Raw genomic sequence first — 20,552 nt, 5'->3', positions numbered from 1 at the left:
CCTCAGCCTCTTGTCCGGATATCAAAGCCCCTAAGAGCGTCGTTTACACCTGCCTTCAACTCGAAACAAACACAGGCACCTATCCTTTGCCGGCGACCCCGAACAAGACCACAAACAGAGGGCTCAGCCATTGCCCACGAGGATATCACGTGGCGAAAAAGCAACGAAGCGGGACGGGCTTGTCTCATGTCAGCTCTTGAGATTTACTCCGTATTACTTTGTGCTTCCTGACCCAGATCGAATGCTCGACTCCCAAAAGCCCAGCGTACATGGCATCGGTAGTTTATATGGCTTGAGATTGCAGCATCGTGATTTGCAACAGTACATCTTGTCGGGCTGTTTGAACGACTTGCCGTTGCGAGGACAACTGTTGCAGGAGCGACAGATTTGCGATTACGAAGTTGGATAGGTACCGAGGTGAACAACGATGAGGAGCTTCCCAGCTTCCCAGCTTCCCAGGGCAAAATAGAGTGGAGTAAGGTGCTTGGCAGGGCAGGATGGGGCGATCAAACCCAGAAAGCATGCAACCATTGGCCTCATGCCTCCTCTCGGGACACACCTTTCTAAGTTGACTCCCCCGGTTTCGTCACCATACATTACGAATTTACAGCCGGCTGCCCGGTACCTCGTAGCGAATCTGTTTCCCTGGAAATACCTACCCAGAGATTTCGTACAACAAGGACACTCTCAATGTAGTCTTTCTCCCAACATCGGGCTTGGTGAACTATTTTGACGGGGAAACTGGTATGGTAATAAGGTATCGAGTGGCAGCGATTGAAAAACGTACAGCCATTGTTTAACAAAAGTACTTTGGGTACTGCAACTGCAACGATCGAGTCAAGCGTCAAGACAGGACCGTTGTCCGAGACTAGGTAATATAATAAAAATACGAAGTACATCGTAAATTATGCCCAGACAACGTGCTTCAACAAGGTCTTTCCCAAGTCTCCTTAGAGCTCCAGCTAGGTAAACAACGGGTATACAAAGTGCAAGTACTTCGCATACGCTAGTCATACTCCGTAATTACTTCATACACACACACCGTTACCTTTCCTTCACACCCGCGTACTGTGTACTTCTTTGAAAATCAAACCCACAACATCAGCCAACATATTAATCCACACAGTCCGAAAAGAAAGTTTCGAGTCTTAGGAGGTATATCCTAACCGTGTCCAGCACCACAACACGTCCATATGTACATAGGTACTCTTAGGGCCTTATAGTGCCTCGCTTCTTTGCTAATACAAGGTACCAATAGTAAAATAGAATAGCGCGTCCCGTGACAGGCTGCGTATTCATTGGTCATTCTTCCATTTCAGCAATAGAAAAGTACTTCAAATTAATACTGAGCAACTCTAAGGTGGAAGGTACCGTCTTAGCTCCAGCTCGGAAAAGTAGTGATGACGAGACGAAGGGGGAAGGAAGGGAAGAAAAAGAAGCAAAAAAAGGAAAGAAAGAAAGAGAGAAAAAGTCTCTCGCCCATTCTACCTTTACCACCATCCATCTCCACCATCCCATCCCGAATCCACAGTTCGTCCCGTTCGTCGAGAGAAACCGGTCCTCTCTCACTTTCGCTCGTGTCTTTCTTCTTTTTTTTTTTTTTCCTTTTCCCCCCTCCCCTCCTCTTGTTCTTTTTTTTTCTTCCTCTTTCCCCCCCCTCCTGTTGACCAACCGTTTTCCTTTTTTTCTCTTCCAAGAGTGAATATCCACCCTTCGCCTTCCTCCATTCTCTCCGCACTCCTTTGGGAGAAAGGGCTTTCTGAGTTTCTTTTGGTTGCGCTTTCCAAGTGCTTACTGCTGCTGCTGCTTTGCTCTCTCCTGCCATTGTCCGGCTGGCAGTCTGCGTTTTCCTCGCAACCCGACTCTTTTTCAGTCCTCTGCTCAAGAGAAAAGAATTGATTCTTTTCATACTTTTTCTGCCTCGCTTGTTTCGCAACAGCGAAGAGTCAGCTCGCCTTCCTACCTAGTCGCATCCGTTACCTTGTCGACCTTTGACCTTGGACCTCGACCTCGACCTCGACTTCGACCTTCGACTTCTTCCGTCGTTGCGCATCGGCACCAAAGAGTCTGCTCGTCAATTCGACGTCACCCGCCTCCTCCGAGCCGCGTTTTTCTTCTACAACAGACTACTCCCTTACTGCAACTTCGACAAGTTCCCGTACTGTCATATTCTCATCTGTCCTCGGCCTTGATTTTGATAGAGAAACCGAAACTTCGTCCCCTTCTCTCCACAACAATTACCCAGACGCCTTCCTTTCCCCTTACCCGATTGCACCCGAATCCTCTCCTCGTTTTTTCGAGCTTAGTCGAGTGTTTTTCTCAGGTGGCGCCCAAAAGTAAGTTTCCCTCGCCCCCGCCCTCGCCCCTCTACTGCCTCCCGCCATCGCGTTCCGTCCCAAGAAGTGCTGCTACGCACGCCTTGGTGCTCATTGTCCCTGGTTGCGGCGCCGGGTACTATGACGTTCCTCTTCATGGCGTCCTTTTGGCTGGGTCATTGGCCAGAACCCTCCCCAACCTATCAATTCCCTGGAACCAAATGTGGGCGCCACGGCATTTACAACCCAATTGCCGGTCCCGACATCATTTGGACGGGTCTACATATTTGTCTTCCGCGAACGCGAGTTCAATTCTCAGCCAAGACCACCGAGAACATCATTAGTTGATGGTCCCACGACTCCCGCGCTTCAAACCGATGACTTGAGCCCTCATCCATGCCACTGCCACCCAACAGTGCATCATGCCGACTCTCCCACCGAACTAAGCGCCTGCTGGAATTGGCTATTTGAATTCTCTTCTGGCACATAGTCCATCAAATACTTCCTCGACTGCACTCGCCATCTGCTGTTAACGACAGCAAGCATATCGAGCAAACCCGAGGCCTCACCAGAACAACGTGGTGTCGAGTACGTGGGGTTGCCGTGCTGTTGACAAGCCCGATGTCGAGACGAGACAGTTCTACCTGGCAGAACGCAATTTCTGTTTTGTGGTGCCGTCGTGGCCCCTGCAATTGGCGAAAATTATCACGGATCAACGTTCACAATCGCATATGGGAGGCCAGGATTTTTAACTGCGACCAGCCCTCCGAATGGCTTTGGCTTACACATCCACCCAGCTCACCATCGCATTCTGGGGCGATGGCTGACTGTTTGCGGCACTAGCATTCTTGGGACACACGCGATGCAGTCATCTTGTCAAAATGGAAGACAGACAAGTTGCTAACATGTTTGATGCAGGTTAGGAATATCTCGGATCATTTTCCCGGTGTCCCTTCGACCGTAATCTTGATATCCTTTGATTTCCGGTTTCCGGCGCAAGTCTTTGAGGTGTTTGAGGAACTAAAAGTCGTAATTGGAGCCTTTTTCTCAAGTCCTTCCTCGACAACTCTTTCGCATTTCGCTCGCACTTCCGTTATCGAGACTATTCCGATATCTGTTTCCACCGCGGCGTGCCGGCGTCAAGAGATTTCGTCTTTGCCACTTGCTCGTTTCGGAGTCTCGGTTTGGGTTCTGGATATTGGTCGGTGTGCGATTTTCCAGCCCAAGTCCCTCTTCATTCCCGCTTCGCAACCACTGTAACGGTAAGCTGACCATACCACCCGGCTGATCTTTCCCAGCCTTGCGCTTCTTGTGACTACCCTCGTTCATCACCTGGTCCTGCCATTGTTCTCCGACAATGCTAACCATTGCCGTGTTAGATAACGATACGACTTCTACCTTAACGGCCCTTCCTACGACCGTTTAGCAACGTCGCTTTCTTCCACAGAACCACTCTTACTTTCTCGAACAGAGTTGACATTTCAAATCATCCCCAACACGCGATATCGCCACTTGCCACTATGGATGGTATGACTGCTTATAACAACGGCCCCCAGCCCGGTGCCAATGGTGCCAATGGTGCCGGAGATGCTTATGGATCTGCCGCGCCGGGTCCCATGCCTGGATATGCTCCCGGTAATGTCAACGCAGAGATGGCTGCTGCCAACATCCCGTCTTCTGGCACTCCTTCGGAGGGCAACAAGACGACACTCTGGTGAGAATCTTCGCCGAAACCTGGACATCCGCAGGTTCCCTGCTAACTAAATGCCAGGATGGGTGAACTGGAGCCTTGGATGGACGAGAACTTCATCAAGGGCGTATTTTTGAGCGCCGCGGGCGAGAATGTCAATGTGAAGGTCATTCGCGACAAGAACTCGGGGTAAGTCAACAAGCATGAGCAACATTCTGTTCATTGCTTTTATTCTTTTGGCGGCTACTAACTATGTGTTGAAGGAATGCCGGCTACTGCTTCGTCGAGTTCTCCACCACCGAAGCCGCCTCCAAGGCTCTTACCCTGAACGGCAACCCGGTTCCCAACTCGGCTCGCATGTTCAAGCTTAACTGGGCTTCTGGTGGTGGTATCAATGATCGCCGGTAAGTTTTTTCCCCTTCTTTTCCTTATATTTTGTTTTTCCCCTGCTGAAGAAATCGTTCTGATGTAGCGTTAGTGACGATCGCGGTCCCGAGTACTCCATCTTTGTCGGCGACCTCGGCCCCGAAGTGAACGAGTTTGTCCTCGTGTCGCTTTTCCAGTCGCGGTTCCCGTCTTGCAAGTCTGCTAAGATCATGACCGATGCGGTCACTGGTCAGTCCCGCGGCTATGGCTTCGTTCGCTTCACGGACGAGTCGGATCAGCAGCGGGCGCTCGTAGAAATGCAGGGAGTTTACTGCGGAAATCGCCCTATGCGGATTTCGACGGCCACGCCTAAGAACCGGTATGTTGCTTCCTGGGCTCCTTGGCCCCTTACGACGTGGATAACTTGACCGATGACTGACGACACGGACAGGAACCATGGCGGCCCGTATGGTGGCCCCCACGGCCCTCAGATGCCCCCTGCCATGCATCCCCATCAGCAGGGGTTTTATGGCGTCCCGCCCGGTCCTGCCTTCGGTGGTCAGGGATACGGCGCCGCGCCGTTCCAGCAGCAGATGAACCAGTTCACTGATCCCAACAACACCACGGTCTTCGTCGGCGGCCTTTCGGGGTACGTCACCGAGGATGAGCTTCGAAGCTTCTTCCAGGGCTTCGGTGAAATCACCTACGTCAAGATCCCTCCTGGCAAGGGCTGCGGCTTCGTTCAGTTCGTCCATCGTCACGCGGCCGAGATGGCGATCAACCAGATGCAGGGATACCCGATTGGCAACTCGCGCGTCCGGCTCAGCTGGGGTCGGTCGCAGAATAACTCGGGCGTGGGTACACCGTACCGGCCCGCGCCTCCTCCGCCGCACTACTTTGGACCCGCCGGTCCCGGCGGACCGGGGGCTGCTCCTGGTGGATATGGCCCGCCCTTCGGTGGACCTCCTGGTCCCGGCGGCCCGCCTCCTCCTCCTGGCGCTGGTGCCCCAACGCAGGTTCGTCCGTTTGTTCGTTAACCCTTGGCCCCCTCCGCTACGTGTGGAAGTCAAGCTAATCGCCGGTGGATGGGCCTTTTCGTAGTGAGCGAACAAACCTGAACGCGAAAGGAGATGAAGGCATGCTGCTTGGCTGTCGGGGGAAGGTGAATGTGTACAAATGTGTACCAACGCTGTGAGCCCCCGAGGGCTGTTACTAGCCTGGCAGTCAAACCAGGCTGCCATGTCATCCCCATACCCGACTCGACGAGGATACGACGCTCTACTCAATGCTCTCGCTATTTTCTTTTGTTCGTTTGCCCGCAACCAATGACGACGAGGGACTCGACCATGAACAGAAGGCATGGCCAACCCCATCACGACTCGATTTCTTAAGGAAAAGTCAGTTTGCTTGCTTGCTGTTCTGCTTGCGTGCGCTGGCGTGGTTCGGTCGCCTTGCTTTTGGTTCTTTTTCTTAGTTTTAGTTTGGTGAATTCCACGTTCTTTTTACCCATGTTTTCACGTTGTCATCTGCCCGGTGTTTTTGCATGTCTTGTATCCCTTATGCATGTCCTGTGGTCACACAACTTTTTCTTGACGAAGTGAAGGAGAAGGTTGTCTCCTCGGGATCATGATGTGCTAATAACCCTAGGTCTTCTAACATGATGCCCTAGGTTATGTGTAAAACATCTTAACGCTTCCACGACGCCGACATGGACGGCAGCATAGCATCGCAGACATGCGGCCTAGACTGTGGTTTCGGGTCCTTGGCATATTTGCCTGGAGCTGCTTGATAACAGGTAATTATTTGCACACTCTTGCACATGACTACTTCTGGTGATGCATCATCTCTGCTAGCAGTACTTCCGAAGGCCGTTAGAGGTTCCTCCTTGTTGCCTGCATATGTGTTTTAGTGCTTGTCATGCCTTTCGTCTTTTTAGGGAGTGTGCGTAGAAGGGTAACGGATTATAGTAATACACGGCCAACGGTAGATACGAAGCCGGTAAGTGAGATGGCTGTCCATCATAGATAGCTATAGCTGCCCTGACCTAGGTGCCTCGTGTACATGCTCTGGCAGATGTCTTCAGGGAGGGAATGCGGTATTAGGTATGTCGCCTCCCTTTCCTTCTCCCTTCCCAGGACGAGACAAAAAAATGAGACATTATCATGTGCTTTTCGCCCCGTATACGAGAAAAATATGACATGGAGTTAAGCCAGAGAGGGAGTGGCACTCATCGCACCGTTTACCTGGTTGCTTGTTGCCTTGGCCCGGTCTGAAGCCCATTTGCCACCTACGAGTCCTCCTCCCTAAGATGCAAACGGACATGGACCAAAGCGTCAAGGCCCCAGGTTCGACAGGGCCAATACCGTATGTCCCCGATCTACAAATTAAAATGCAGGCGAGGGGCACGGCACAAACGTCCCCAGTCTTCTGGATTGAAAAACGCTGGAGAATAATCATTCCATTGGGAAATCCACATGTCTTAGGGCTAAGGTACAGTGTTAGTGACAGTCAACAGTGAAATTCTCTTCTCGTCCCAGTCGATGGGTACATGTATTTGTTACGAATCATTGGGCGGCATTCCGGCACCTGAGTGCGTGTTTTTCTATCTAGGATGACGCGTGGACGCCAGGGCAGGGCGTTATCAGCAGTGTAGTGTAGTATGCCATTGGCGTCATGCACGATGACGGTTATAGTGCCGGACTGTTTTCGTATCCGTACCACGTAGAGTGTTTGGCCGATAACTTCTGTACGTGTCCGCTAGATGTTCCACCATAGGGCAGAACGAGTCACATTTCGTGCGAGGACGCCGAAATTTCCCTCTCGTATGGGATAGGGAGGGGCAGGGCTACATTCCGGTGAATCGGCGGAGGTATGCGGGAAAATTCCTGGCAGAGGCTTGTTGAGTAAGGTAATTACCTTGGACACTCCTTCTTCCGGACGAGAATTTACTTGTCCTTTTCTCGCAGAGGTCCAGAATGTGATGACGGGTTGTCCGGGCGTTCCGAAGTGGCTCTATTACGATGTAGGTATCCGGACTGGGAAAGGGACGGAGATTTTATACGAAGTACTTGTACATCTAGGTAGCTTCGTAGGGTACGGTACGTACCTCTAGCCCCGATCGTGTTGCTGCGATGCGATGTAGGTACAAAGCACAAAGTACAATCAGTGCCTTATGTACCTTAGTACCTTATGTATGACCTAATTAAGCTTTTCTTGGTCTTGGTCGATCCAATTCTATGGTCAGCATCATCATTCGCTTCGCTTCCCTCCCCTATTCTTCGTCGTCCTCGATTTTTGTCCTCTTTTGTCCTCCTTTCCCCTCCGCTCACACATCCCCGAACTTGGTCAGCTCTCTATTTTCAACGTTTAAAGTCCTTCCCGGCCGGCCCTTCTACCAATCCATTACCTTACCTGTCTGTGCTAGGCTACGCTGAGCCGCAGTTCTTGTTGCTTTCCCTCCGTTGCGCTGCGTCGTGCTGCTCCTCGCGGGGGCGACCGACAAGCCGCTGCATCCCACGCGCTGACCAACCCGAGCCGACAAGTCGACGAGCCGAACCCAACAAACGACCGATTGTCACTGGCCCATCATGGCCAAATACAAATACACATACATGAATCTCCTCGCCGGGAGGAATCCACGACTCGTGGGTAGGGCGACCTTGCTCGCCCTGGCCTTCACCGCCATCGCCGGCTTCGTCATCCTCCTTGTTGGCTTCTCCCCCGCTTGGGATCTGCCGTGGATTGTCAAGGGCAGTGGTAACTCGAAGACGGTCGACTTGTTCCCCCGACCTGCTCCTCCGACGCCCAAGATTCCTCTCTGTAACGTGGACACACACCGTGCTGGCGTGGCCGAGTTCTTGGAGGCGGCCGAGGCGAAATATGCCAAATTGCGCGACGACAAGTTCACGTATGTCTACCTTTTTTCCCCTCTTCGACTATTCTCTTTGTCCCAGCGTGTTTGATCCTCTGGCCTGATCCTCACCAAATCCTCTCACCATCCGCGCCGAGATAAGGTGGCTAACCAAGCTGTGTGTATATACACACACGCAACACAGTATCGCGATTCAGACCTATCGTCGCCCGGTAGAACTCAACACGACCCTGACAACAATCCTCTCCTCCCCGGACGTCCCCTCCCTCCACGAGGTCGTCGTGGTCTGGAACAACCTCGAAGAGACCCCGCCGGCCAATTTCACGTCAGACCGCGGCGTCCCCGTCCGTTACCGCCGCTCACCGCGCAACAGCCTCAACGAGAAGCTCAAGCCCGACCCGGACTTCCAGACCCAGGCCATCCTGCTCTCGGACGACGACGTGTTCTTCTACCCGTCGGACCTCGAGTTCGTCTTCCAGTCGTGGCGCAAGTTCGGCCGCGACCGCCTGGTGGGCGGCCTACCGCGCTGCGCCTGGGTCGACGACCGCGGCGACTGGCGGTACGACATGTGCGACAAGAAGAAGGACGAGTACGCCATGATCATCACGAACCTGGCCTTCGCCCACGTCAAGTTCCTGGACTACTACACGCTGGCCGAGGACGAGGCCACCAAAGCCATCCGGGCCCACGTCGACGACCACCTCAACTGCGAGGACATTGGCATGAACTACGTCGCGTCCATGCTGACCCGCACGGGGCCCCTGTTGGTCCGCGGCCATCGGGAGTACCATAACTTTGCGCCGCGTATGAGCATCAGCGGGAAGCCTGGTCATCTCGTGGCCCGGTCGAAGTGTCTGAATATCTTTGCGGAGTTGTTTGGCTGCATGCCTCTGATCAACGAGACGGCTCGGGTAGAACGGGGTGTCGTGCCACGGCGTGTATAGGGTGGTTTTGTTCCGCCGGGGGGGTTCCTTCTTTTTTTTCCCCTTCTTCTCGTGTTTGTTTCAGCATTGGCTCCTCACGGCATAGGCAGCGCGTGCGTTCGGTCCAGACAAAAAGGGTTCACGGGCACACGAATAGGGCAACGGATGGCTACGTTGGTATGGCGTACGGCTTTGGCTTGGGATCGGATTTGTTTTTTTCGCCGTGCTTTTAATTGGGGGAGGTTTTAGCAAGGCAGAGAAGGGGGGGAACACTGTAAAGTACGGGTGTCTGCATTTTTACGTGTATGATGAGACTCTACCTAGACTACATGGTTATGGGACAGGTGTATTATATCCCCCAGCCATGAAAGGACCTGGGACGGGGAAAGGGGGAGAGGAGTTAATGGTCAGTTTCCGTTTCCCCTTTTTTCCTTTTTTTTTCTTCTTCTTTTTTGGCGTTCCATTGCTGCTTGCGCAACGACGAGAGGCTACACTGCGGCGTCAATATGAAGTACAGAATACGGATAGCTGCTGCGACTTGGCGAGGCTTAACTGTGTCTTTCGGAACGGCATGACATTTCCTCTGGCCTTCGTGGTTGGGTTACTGTACATAATAACGGAGTTGCTTCATCTCGAGTTCTTTTAAGAAAAGGAAAAGGGGCGCCGGGCGAAAAGGGAGTCAATTGGTCGTGAATGTGCATGTACCAGTCAGAGCACAGAAGAATCTACCTTGGGTACATGATTCAGAGCAAAACATAGTATAAAGTAAGGTAGTCAGTCACTAAACTATTCAAGACATCTTGTCTATAAGAGCTCCCTGTGGTGTTGCTCCTTCCGCCCTTCAAATCGATCAAGACCTCGCCGAACGGCACCTAAAGCGTACCCGCCAAAGCGTCAAGCCTGAGGCTTTCCAGCAAGTCCCGTAAGATATGCTCGGCGCAGACGCGGTTCCTCTGCGACTGCGCGAGCGCGCCGCTGTGTTCGTATAGGAGCCCCTGCTGCGCCGTCTCGATGAGCGACGTGGAGATGCGATGGGTCTGGGTGCTGATGCGGTAGGCGTCGTGGGCCCAGGCGTAGAGGTCCCTAATGTAGTCTGCCACCCACTCGAAGTAGCGGGTGTTGTCGAGGGAGAGCCTGCTGTCGTCCAGGCTGAGTCCGAGGCTGACGGGGGTGTTGGCATGTCGTACGGTGTTTACGTTTTCGATGTTGTCGTCGATGTCGTCGTTGTCGATGTTGTTGTCGTCGATGTTGTCGCTCTCAATGTTGTCGTTCTGGATAGTGTCGTTCTCGATAGTGTCGTTCTCGATAATGTGATTATCGAAATGGTTCTCATCTTCGACGCCGTTGACACCGTTGGTGGTTTCGGTGGTTTCGACGTTGTTCGTCTCGACGCTGGTGTTCGTCTCGCCGCGATCGTCGTCTTGGACGTCGACGTCGTAGTGTGGGTACATTGTGTGGTCTACACGATAGAACCAGGATTCGACTTCCTCCTCCGACGTGTTTTGAAGGAGACGGTGCTTGGACGGATGCGAGCTTGGAAAATATCAAGTTTGTTGAATCGGTTGATGATGATGGCTGCCACTCTGGGAATATCTTGCTTGCTTGGGTTGGTCTGGATGCGCAGACTCGTTACAAGTTAGAACCTACATGGCAGCTGGGCTCTTCTGAAGAAGCCGATACCGCAGTGGAAGCAGATATCTGCCGAGGAGAAGGCGTGAGAGTCTTGCGACCGGACTAATGATCCAGCCTAGAGACATTGACTGGGATACCACTGCCTTCACTGCTGCAGAATCATGAGTGTAAGTAGGACGTGGTGAGGTTATGAGGGAGTACGCCTACCCAGAGAGGAAAGCATAGCTTGGCTACAAGCACATATAAGGTTCAACGCTGGACGATGTAGGGCAATAATGACCGTCGTCCATCTAGGACCGTATTCGTGCGTTGAAGCAGCAACGATCTGTCCCGGCCACTATCTGAATCATGAGAACCGCAGGTGACGAGGACGATATGCGCATTTGACGCCTAACAGTTGTTTTCCGGATTAAAACAAATGGCGAATCCCAGGAACCATTGCACTCATAAAGATCATTTAGTAGTATCAGTACCTCTAATGCATTTCTCTCCCTCTAAACCCCGCGAGAGGAGGACTTTCTATCTTTCGGGTTTTCGCAAAATACAAAGCGCCGCCGCCGGTCTATGCCGTCCAAGTGGGAACCGAAGAGCCCGAAAAAGCACAGGGTAGAAACTGCCTCCAAGAAATAAGGGGCGGTATGTACATCCATGTCGGTGACCTCTATGTGACTCTCTATCGTTTTCTTCTTTCTTTTTGCTCTTCAACGCAGCTGGAATGCGCTTTTGACATGGCACCTCGCTGGTAGAAGCGGTTTTCGTTCTTCTTTCCTCAACTGTTACTTCTTGGTCTTGACCCACCGGAGAGCACCGGGGTGGGCAGGGTCGTGCTCGACGTAGCGCAGCGTTGTGAAGGCCTGCCAGAGCTGGCCCAGGAAGCTGCGGTTGTCCAGGGTGTAGCGGTCGCCGAGGATGGGCTTGATGGCTTCGGTGGCTTCGTCGGCGTGGTAGAAGGGGATGCGCCTGGGTTTTTTTTTCGACGTTAGTATGAGAAGGACAGGCAGAAGGTTCATAATTTTTTTTTGAAGGGGGGAAGTAACGTACGTGAAGAGGTGGTGGACGACGTGCTTCTCGATGATGCCGTGGAAGATGTGCTTGCCGATGAAGCCAAAGTCGCGGTCGACGGTGGAAAGCGCGCCCTTTACGTAGGACCAGCCCTCTTCGGTGTAGTGGGGGAGGTCGGGGTGCGTGTGGTGAAGGTAGGTGATGGCCACTATGCAGAGGTCGAGTCAGTCAGTGGTTCGTGGTATCTATATATATATATATATATATAAAAGAAGAAGAAAAAAAGGAAAAGACATACCCAGCCAGTGGTGTACCCACAAGTAAGGAACGGCATAGAGAAGCAGGACGGTCGAAGTACCAACGACTTGCGCCGCCATGTAGAGACAACCCAGGGTAATAGCAAGTCCGACGTCGGAGTAAAAGATGTACTTGGCCTCCGAAGGACGGAAAACGGCACTGAAAGGGTCAAAGTGGCTGACGCGGAACCAGGCATCGAGACCCTTGGCCTCGCGCTGGGCACTGCCCTTGCCGGCGGAGGCGTTGAGGAAGAGGTAGGACTGCCAGCCGAAGAGCTGATGGGCGAGCAGCTTGGCCATCTGGGAGAGCGGGGTATCCTCGACCATTTCGTGCAGGTCGAGGGTCGAGAGGGCGGCCTCGGTCTTTTGCTTCTGCTGCTCAATCTCCTGCTTCCGGGCCACGGTCATCGGGGCGAAGACCATGTCCTTCTCGATGTGGTTGTGGAAGCGGTGGTGGCGGTGGTGCGAGAACTTCCAGGAGAAGAAGGGCACGAGGAGGAACGAGTGCAGGGCCCAGCCGACAAAGTCGTTGACGGCGCGGTACTTGGAGAAGGAGCCGTGGCCGCACTCGTGGCCCAGGATCCACACGCCCGTGCAGAAGAGCCCTTGGACGTAGCCGTAGGCGATCCAGGCGGCGGTGCGGTAGATGGGGTCCGGGATGGCGGGGATGTAGGTCAGGGCGGCCCAGGCGAGGGCGGACACCATGGTGAGGTCGCGGAAGACGTAGTAGAAGCCCGTCCAGAGGGACGATTCGAAGCAGTGCGCTGGGATGGCGTCGCGGATCGTCTGGATGTCTGGGAATTGGTCGTGTTCGACCTTGAGCGTCGCCTGTGTGTGGGATATGTGTTAGCGCTACCAGTCCTGAACGGAAGATAGACCTGTCCTCCTCACTTGCAAAGAACATTGAACGTAATGCTCTTTTTGCTGCTCGCTTACCTGTTTGGGCAACTGCTTAGGCTGCTCGACCACCATGGTGGCGGTAGAGGTGGCCGAGAACGACATGCGGTGTCTTGTAGCTGTAGCCATGTTTGGGGGTAGGAAAGGGGTGAATGGCGGGTGGGTGGTGGATGGTGGTTGAAGATGAGAGTGAGAACTCCAGCACAAAGAGAGAAGAACGGAGAATGGGATCGTGGGCCCAGTCCAGTCAGTCCCGTTTGTTAGCTCTACTCCGTACTAGTATTACGAACTGGTATCGTGTGAGGGACCCAGAACAAGGAGGGGAAGAAGGTAATAAACGGGTGACGGGTGCTCCTCGAAGGAAAGGAGAGAAGGGGAACGGCACAGGAGCTGAAAGAGAAGAGGACCGGAGCAAGGGAGACATGGCCCAAGGGGCGGGAAACTTAAAACAGTGAAAAAGATTGCCAGAAATCTTTGACCTAATCCCACTCATTCCACTCATTCCACCCTAGGTAGCGGAAGCAGGTTGCGATAAGCGACATGTCGTGCCGGGGTAGTTTTACAGATTTCAGGGTCCAGAAGTGGTTGTCACAGGGGTCCAGAAAAGCTCAGGGGTCAGGGGTAGAGAGTCAGGGGGGAAGAATTATTCGAGAGAAAACCGAGAAAAATGAACCCCCCTGAGTCGTGTCTAGATTCATGTTTCCATTTTTGTTTTCAAGCTGGCTTTGCGTGGCAAGATAGATAGTTCAGGTCCACGAGTAAGGACATTCAGCACGTCAACCTTGCAGCAAGGGGATTTGATGATTTAAACGAAGAGACCAGCATCCAGCCATTCGTCGTAGCCTTATCAACACGTGCTCTGGAAGCTTTGGAAGTGGCCAATGTTTTCCGTGGTAACAACGAGGGGCAGGGAAGAGGATCCAGTCTTCATGGGTAGACAAAAGAGGCGGGAAAGCGAGAGAGTAAGGTAACCTGTGGATTTTATTGAAAAGGGGGGTTTGAAGGAGAGATCCTCAGCTGGAGATTATACCGGGTGGGGCCGGGAAAGGAAAGGGAACAAGCCGGACGAGACCCTAGTCGTCCTAATTTCCATGTTTGCCCCCATTTTCGCTTTTCCATTTCCCGTTTTCTTCCCTTTAAAAAAAAAGAATAAAAAAAAAAAGAACCCCCCGCCCCCCCCCCCCTTTCCCTAGCCCTGGTATTCACAGGGCAATTTTGATGAGGCTAGGCGATTATGGGGTTAGCCTGGCGAAGCACCATGCCCAAACTGATTTCGAAAGAGGTAATTCCAAAAAGGGACTAGCTCATGGAGTTATTTCGTGGAACCCCAGAGATGGGTTTTACCGAGCCCCATTAGAACTGGATGGGTCCTGGAGCCCCGCTGCTTTTAGACTGAGCCGACCCTGAGCCGCCCTGAGCTTGGTTCGTGGCTGAGCATGCACAAGCCAGCCACACTTGCATAAATTTCACCGTAAACACTACCGTATTGAGCTGTTGCGATGACGGTATCATTAACGGCTAGCCTCTCCATGCGCCGCATCTGGTGCGACTGAGGATGACTTCCTAGGAAGTCATCAATATGGTTGACGCGATCCGATCCCTATACTCAACTTCAGCTCCCCGGCTACGAAGCGGGCATCAAGGCAGCTTAACCCCGGCGGGATTTCTTTTGTAAGCCTCCGGGGCTTGAGGTTAAGATTGCCGTTAAGGCTCCCTGCATATCAGGGAGCTTCGCCCGTAGTCCGCTGGGAAGTGCACTTATGATGATGATGCAGGACAGACAGAGGTGGTCTTGATCTGGGCCGTGTCCGAGCACAGCCGTATTTGTTGAGGGTGGGATATCAACTCCTAACAAGCAGCCGACGCTGCATGTTCTAAGTGTTAACTACCTCATGCACAATATCTTAACGCAGCGGATAACAAAAGCTTGGTTAATGGGACCGCCAATATAAACCACCTACTCCGAATACGATATCTCGCGCCACCTGTATTTAAACGCCACGTTCTAGCATTATCTTCTATATGGCTTGACACTATCGTGTGACACCTTTTGTCAAGACTCTAGTCTTATCAGCTGGCCTCGTGGTGGCTTCAACTTGATCCGGCTGTGACAGAAGCATTAAGTCACACCGAGGTCCGGGTCACGTCCAGCAGGCTGGCTACAGCCTAGATTCTCCAGGTTGGCAGTCCCTCAGTTGAATAGATCTGAGTGCCCAGAAATAAAATACAAAGCGTGCGAAGTTTGAATTTCATAACCATCAGCCCCTCAGTGGCAGATTAAAGTATTAAGAGCCTGGCTTCACCACTGTATCCCTCCAGCCGTTAGACACCTTAACCACCGTAGAATGACTCGGTTTCTGGTATCGGAATCCTCTTTGGAAACAGTCGCCGCACAATGCAAATGAAACATATTCGCTGCAGCCATATTTATATCCATTTGTGATGCAGAGAGTATATACGTCACACCAAGCCTGCGCTGCGTTAAAGGAAACATGACCGTATGGTATGTCGCTACCAACGCAATCAGCGATTTGGTCCACGTGTCGCAGCAGAAGTTGAGTGACGTCCAGATTGCCACCGCGTCGAGCCCACTATAGAAGGCTCTTTCCAAAGTAGGTACGATTGAGCGAAGGCGCCTGATGCGCGACGAGAAGTTCGACAACGCGAAAGTGGCCGTTGGCGACGGCGGCGAACAGGGGCGTGGAGCCGCACCAGTCTACGCTGGATGGGTCAACGCGGTCGTCGGAAAGAAGATGTCCGACCATGTCAGCATATCCGTACCTGGCCGATAAAAAGAGCGCCGAACGACCAAGATGATCAGTCCCGGTTGAATCGTTGCCGGGTACAGTTTCGAGTTCCCGAATAATCTTAAGGTGACCGTTAGCAGCAGCAGCAAGCATCGGCGTCCATCCATTGCTGTCGGTCACCGTGATATCGGCGCCCTTGTCCACCAGGAACTTGACCACCGCGAGGTGGCCGTTGAGAGTAGCAGAAATCACGGGCGTCGTTCTATCGTTATTGGCCACTATGATGCCGGCGCCCCTGTCCGCTAGGAAATTAACCACGTTGAGGTGGCCCTAGAAGGCGGCAGAGTTAACTGGCGTCACGCTAACGTTGCCAGTAGTAGTGACGTCGGCGCCCTTCTCCACCAGGAACTTAACCAATTCGAGGTGGCCCTAGAGGGCAGCAGCGAGTACCGGAGTCTATCCATCGTTTCTAGCTACCGTGATATCGGCGCCCTTGTCCGCCAGGAACTTGACCACCTCGATTAACCGTCGTTGGCAGCACTAAACAGTGGCGTCTATCTACCCTTATCGGCCACCGTGATATCGGCGCCCTTATCGGCCATGAACTAGACTATTTCGAGGTGGCCGTTAAGAGCGGTAGCAAACACTGGCGTCTATCCATCCTTATCGGCCACCGTGATGTCGGCGCCCTTGTCTGCTAAGAATTTGACTACCTTGAGGTGCCCTTTGGCAGCGGCGGCAAACAGTGGCGTCTATCCATTGCTATCGGCCATCGTTATATCGGCGTCTTTATCCACTAACAACTCGACTACCTCGAAGTGGCCGCTTTATAAGGCAGCAAACAGTGGCGTCCGTCCATTATTACTAGCCACCGTGATGTCGGCGCCCTTGTCCGCCAGAAACTTAACCACTTCGAGGTGGCCGTTGATAGCGGCAGCAAACAGTGGCGTCCATCCATCCTTGTCGGCCGCCATAATGTCGGCGCCCTCGGCCGCTAGCAACTTGACCACTTCGGGGTGGCCTTTAAGAGCGGCAATAAATAGTGGCGTCCATCCATAGTTGTCGGCCACCATGATGTTAGCGCCCTTGTCCGCTAGGAACTTGACCACCTCGAGGTGGCTATTAAAAGCGGCAGAAAATACAGGCTTCTTTCTATCGTTGTTAGCCACTATAATATCGGCGCCCCTATCCGCCAGGAACTTAACCACTTCGAGGTGGCCGTTAAGAGCGGCAGAAACCACTAGCGTCTATCCATCCTTATTAGCCACCGTGATATCGGCGCCCTTGTCTACCAGCAACTTAACCACCTCGAGGTGGCCGTTAACGGTAGCAGAGACGACAGGCGTTATACTATCGTTGTTAGCCACCGTGATATCGGCGCCCTTATCCACCAGGAACTTAACCACGTGTAGGTGGCCGTTAGCAGCGGTAACAGGCACCGGCGTCTATCCACTGCTATCGGCCATCGTTATATCGGCGCCTTCATCCACCAACAACTCGACTATCTCGAAGTGGCCGTTTTGGGCGGCAGCAAGCACCGGCGCTGCACCCTCTTGATTCGTTACGTCAATTTGAGCCCCGCGGTGCAGCAGGAGCCGGGCCAATTCTGCCCATCCATTTAGTGATGCAGCGTATAGTGGTGTCCTGCCCATAAAGCCTCGTGTGTCGATATCGACGCCGGCATCAAGGATTGCCTCTGCGACTTCGATATTGCCCTGGAGACAACACAGATTAAGTACAGACCTGCCGCAGGCGGCAAGCAATCCAGGGCCGAATTTCCGGATGTGACTGACGGCCACGGGACCCAGATCCAGTTTGAGGGCATAATATGGGGGCCCTGGTCTGAATTTCTCATCTTTTGCTGACTTATTTTCTTCGTCATCATGCTCATCAAACCATGTCCTCCAAGGCTTCCAGCAGGGGTGAGCTTCGTTCATGAATGTTTGGACGCGTTCGAGAGTGCACGGATCGCTGTCCAGGGATAGTCCAGCTTTCACATGTGCGTGCCACGATGCAGCTGAGTAGTCGCGGAGAGCCGCCCGGAACGGTGATCCGTCGGCATTGGCGCCATCCCGCCAGGTCTGACGAGACTGAACGTACCAGAGGCACGACCTTGCGAGCAGGGTGTTTTGCATCTGCTCGTTGGATACCCTCAGGGTCTCGTTTGCCGGGATCCCCCCGACGGGAAGACGGCCGATGAGAAATTGCCTGATGGTAAAGTGTGCCAGGTGCAGTGTCTGTTTCCCCGCAGCCGAGTCCGGGGGCGAGCGGCGGACTTCGAGGAGCGGACCGCAGACTTCGAGGATCTCGCCGTGGATGTAGTCGTCGTCAACGGCGTCGGGGAGCTCGTTAACGGGGAGCTCTTCCAGGTCTTCGTCGATCAGCACAGCCTCCGTCATTTCGTCGATCGTCAATGGCCGCAACGCAAAGGCCGACCATCGCAGCAAAGCGACCGCGCGTTCTCTCTGGTCGCTCCTCGTGATCTTCTCCCAGTTTCGTTCGTAGATGCGGTCGAGCCCGGTCGGGGTGCCGTCGAGGGTTCTCTGGAGCTGCCCGAGGTTCTTCCACGTCTTCAGGGTCGGCTCTTGCATTTTCAGCCAGAGAAACTGGCCCTTGCATCGGTCGGCCATAGCGCTCGAGAGACTGGCCCTGACATTTTCATCCTTGCCCGGCAGCTTCCTGTCGGCGATGTCCCGCGCGTAGGCGGCGGCGTCGGCGCTGACGTCTTGGGGCGATATCTGGTATTCGGCGAGGCGGGCAGGGCCGCCGGCCCGCAGCGGCTGTCGTATGTCGGTCTCCTCGCGGCTGACGATGAGGAGTCGGGTGGCCGACGTGATGGTGTTCAGGACGTCCTCGAGGAACCTCGCGACCGAGGAGGTGCCGTCATCCGGTGCCGTGCATTCGTCGAGACTATCGACGACGAGATAGCAGCCCGGCGTGGCCTGCAGAACATCGTGGAGGAGCTGGATGACGGTCGCGCGGGTGGCGACATGGTCCTTCGTCGTCTCCCATCTCTGGCGGACCAGTGCGTACGCCTCCGGCTGCGACGCCAGCTGGGAGACCCAGGATCGCGCGGCCGCGTAGGGGTCATGGCGACTCTCGTGATCGGACGAGAAGAAGAAATGGGCGACGGTGTTGCCAGGGACGGCCGAGAGGTGCTCGACGGTGCGTGTGCACAGAACAGTCTTGCCAAAGCCGGGCGGTCCGTGGATCCACAGCAGCCGAGCCGAGCCCGGGGATGGATCCGCGGCGCTCCACCGGGCAAACGCCGGCCGCGTGAAGATCCAGTCGCAGGTGCCGGGCAATCTCTTGACGCGCGAGTCCTCGTAGCGCTTATTGGGAGGCTGCTTGCCTAGCAGCCAAGCGTGGACCTCACGTCGCGTCTCGGCTGGCTCTCGTCAGCTCGGATCGCGTCACGGGCGGGCCATCTCACCTTGCGCCTCGGCCAGGGTCTGGCGGAACTCGGCCAAGGTCTGGTGAAACTCGGTCAGCCATCCATGCTCCGATCGCGTCCCTAGTCTCGGTGTAATGCCGAGCGGCCCGGCACCTCGCAAGCCTTCGAGGCTTCCGACGTCAGTCGTCGGCCGGGTGCTCGCCGCCCGGTCAGGAGGTACCAGGTCGTGCAAGAGCTGCACAAGTTTTCCCAGCTGCGTGACCTGTACTGTGCGGTCGCCCTTGCCCCCCAGGGCCCACGTGAGCTTGCGTCTCCTTGACCCGACACCCTCGAGGGTGCGGGGTTGTTTGGTATTGCCCAGAGTGGCATCTAGGTGAGTGTGTCCACTCCCCGTCTGGCCCGGACGCCCATCCGACCCGAGGGTGCCGTTGATGATTGCGAGGAGCTCTTCCACTACCGATCTTGTTTGGTTGTCGTCGAGGCGCCGGTCGTGGTCGGCCGAGAGGCGTCCATTGTCAAGCCCAACGTCGCGGCCCCAGCGCTCGAGACGGACCCGGTGGGCGTCGAGCTGGACGTTTAGCGAACTTGAATCTGACGAGAAAGACTTGTAGTCCTTAACCCTGTCGATGGCCTCCAAGCAAGAGCTGAAGAGGCCGGCGAGGCCGACGAGGCCTACGCTGCCGAGGACCAGTTCGGCCGCCATGGTGCCTGATTGATGACTGCGAAAGGCGGGGGCTGCCGTGGGGGAGGGGACAATACTTATCACACTCAGCCATCAAGCAAGCAGCCTCGCGACGTCCTTTTCCATTTGAATCCCTGCAGACGGCCTGTACGCGTAGGCTGTGCATCGGCCGATGGCCGGGGCGTGGGTCAACGACGTGGCTCCATACGGCTCACCGGCTGCGCGGCGCTTTGGGCGGGTCCCCATTGGATCGCGGGTAGCGGGACCCGGTAGGAAGCACGCAGCCCGACCGCGATTTCTTCAATGCAGTACTTCATGAATTCAACGACGGAGTCTCGGCGCCTGTGGGGCTGGAGCTGGTTGTGTCCGGCTAGATCTGTGGGCGATGAGGCGGGAGTATTAAGCCAGCCTTTCTGCTTCCTTGACTATTGCAACCGAGCCCCACCTTACGTCCGCCAGGTAATCCATCTACGGTTCGCGCTGGCCAATCGATTGCTGCCGCCTTTCGCACCAGACTTTATCACTGGGTGACGCCCTTCCATTATCCACCATCTTGGTTCTTTCCAAGCTCATAAAGGTATTCTCATCACCCAAGTATGCTTTCGTCATGACAGGCACTCGAGCACAATTTCATCCCAATCAGAACAGGCGAAAGTTCCCAGCAAGGGATAACTGGAGCCAGCCCAAGAGATTTCGAGTGTGCCACTGGTTTCGTCACTGCTCAGCGTGTCGCAGTC

At 54.3% G+C, this 20,552-nt stretch overlaps 6 protein-coding genes across 6 annotated transcripts; 2 read left to right on the top strand and 4 right to left on the bottom strand.

Moving 5' to 3' along the window:
* Positions 1-3,835: 3,835 nt before the first annotated feature.
* On the top strand, positions 3,836-5,408 carry SODALDRAFT_280442 (RNA-binding domain-containing protein; the record flags this gene model as incomplete). Its single annotated transcript, XM_028608237.1, has 5 exons — positions 3,836-4,029; positions 4,087-4,194; positions 4,269-4,409; positions 4,484-4,750; positions 4,823-5,408. 5 exons carry the CDS (start codon positions 3,836-3,838, stop codon positions 5,406-5,408), a joined length of 1,296 nt encoding a protein of 431 aa, XP_028464943.1.
* A 2,232-nt stretch (positions 5,409-7,640) lies between these two features.
* SODALDRAFT_334205 (multiple-like 3) lies at positions 7,641-9,209 on the top strand. The gene is made up of 2 exons (XM_028612147.1): positions 7,641-8,278; positions 8,427-9,209. The coding sequence occupies exons 1-2, from the start codon at positions 7,983-7,985 to the stop codon at positions 9,184-9,186; spliced, it is 1,056 nt and encodes a 351-aa protein (XP_028464942.1). The 5' UTR covers positions 7,641-7,982; the 3' UTR covers positions 9,187-9,209.
* Positions 9,210-10,037: 828 nt separating this feature from the next.
* On the bottom strand, positions 10,038-10,616 carry SODALDRAFT_400834 (hypothetical protein; the record flags this gene model as incomplete). The annotated part of the gene is made up of 1 exon (XM_028615328.1): positions 10,038-10,616. The coding sequence occupies one exon, from the start codon at positions 10,614-10,616 to the stop codon at positions 10,038-10,040; it is 579 nt and encodes a 192-aa protein (XP_028464941.1).
* A 957-nt stretch (positions 10,617-11,573) lies between these two features.
* Positions 11,574-13,097, bottom strand: SODALDRAFT_340537 (hypothetical protein; the record flags this gene model as incomplete). Its single annotated transcript, XM_028612960.1, has 4 exons — positions 11,574-11,757; positions 11,839-12,007; positions 12,098-12,923; positions 13,032-13,097. The coding sequence occupies 4 exons, from the start codon at positions 13,095-13,097 to the stop codon at positions 11,574-11,576; spliced, it is 1,245 nt and encodes a 414-aa protein (XP_028464940.1).
* A 3,496-nt stretch (positions 13,098-16,593) lies between these two features.
* Positions 16,594-16,959, bottom strand: SODALDRAFT_265138 (ankyrin repeat protein; the record flags this gene model as incomplete). Its single annotated transcript, XM_028607477.1, has 1 exon — positions 16,594-16,959. A coding segment is annotated over one exon (366 nt), but the record flags the coding sequence as incomplete, so codon positions are not given.
* A 27-nt stretch (positions 16,960-16,986) lies between these two features.
* SODALDRAFT_279597 (hypothetical protein) lies at positions 16,987-19,836 on the bottom strand (the record flags this gene model as incomplete). Its single annotated transcript, XM_028608178.1, has 4 exons — positions 16,987-17,121; positions 17,416-19,133; positions 19,173-19,239; positions 19,312-19,836. The coding sequence occupies 4 exons, from the start codon at positions 19,834-19,836 to the stop codon at positions 16,987-16,989; spliced, it is 2,445 nt and encodes an 814-aa protein (XP_028464938.1).
* Between the last annotated feature and the right edge of the window lie 716 nt (positions 19,837-20,552).

This window comes from Sodiomyces alkalinus (genome assembly GCF_003711515.1).
Source record: "Sodiomyces alkalinus F11 unplaced genomic scaffold SODALscaffold_7, whole genome shotgun sequence".
Classification (NCBI taxonomy): domain Eukaryota; kingdom Fungi; phylum Ascomycota; class Sordariomycetes; order Glomerellales; family Plectosphaerellaceae; genus Sodiomyces; species Sodiomyces alkalinus.
The sequence above is the reverse complement of the archived record's forward strand: the minus strand, read 5'-3'. Positions and strand labels throughout refer to the sequence as shown.

Excerpts from the sequence above, each read along its gene's own strand:
- SODALDRAFT_334205 (XM_028612147.1), top strand. The coding sequence starts at position 7,983 with ATGAATCTCCTCGCCGGGAGGAATCCACGACTCGTGGGTAGGGCGACC. Across the intron at positions 8,279-8,426 it reads TTGCGCGACGACAAGTTCAC|TATCGCGATTCAGACCTATC; the intron begins GTATGTCTACCT and ends CACGCAACACAG.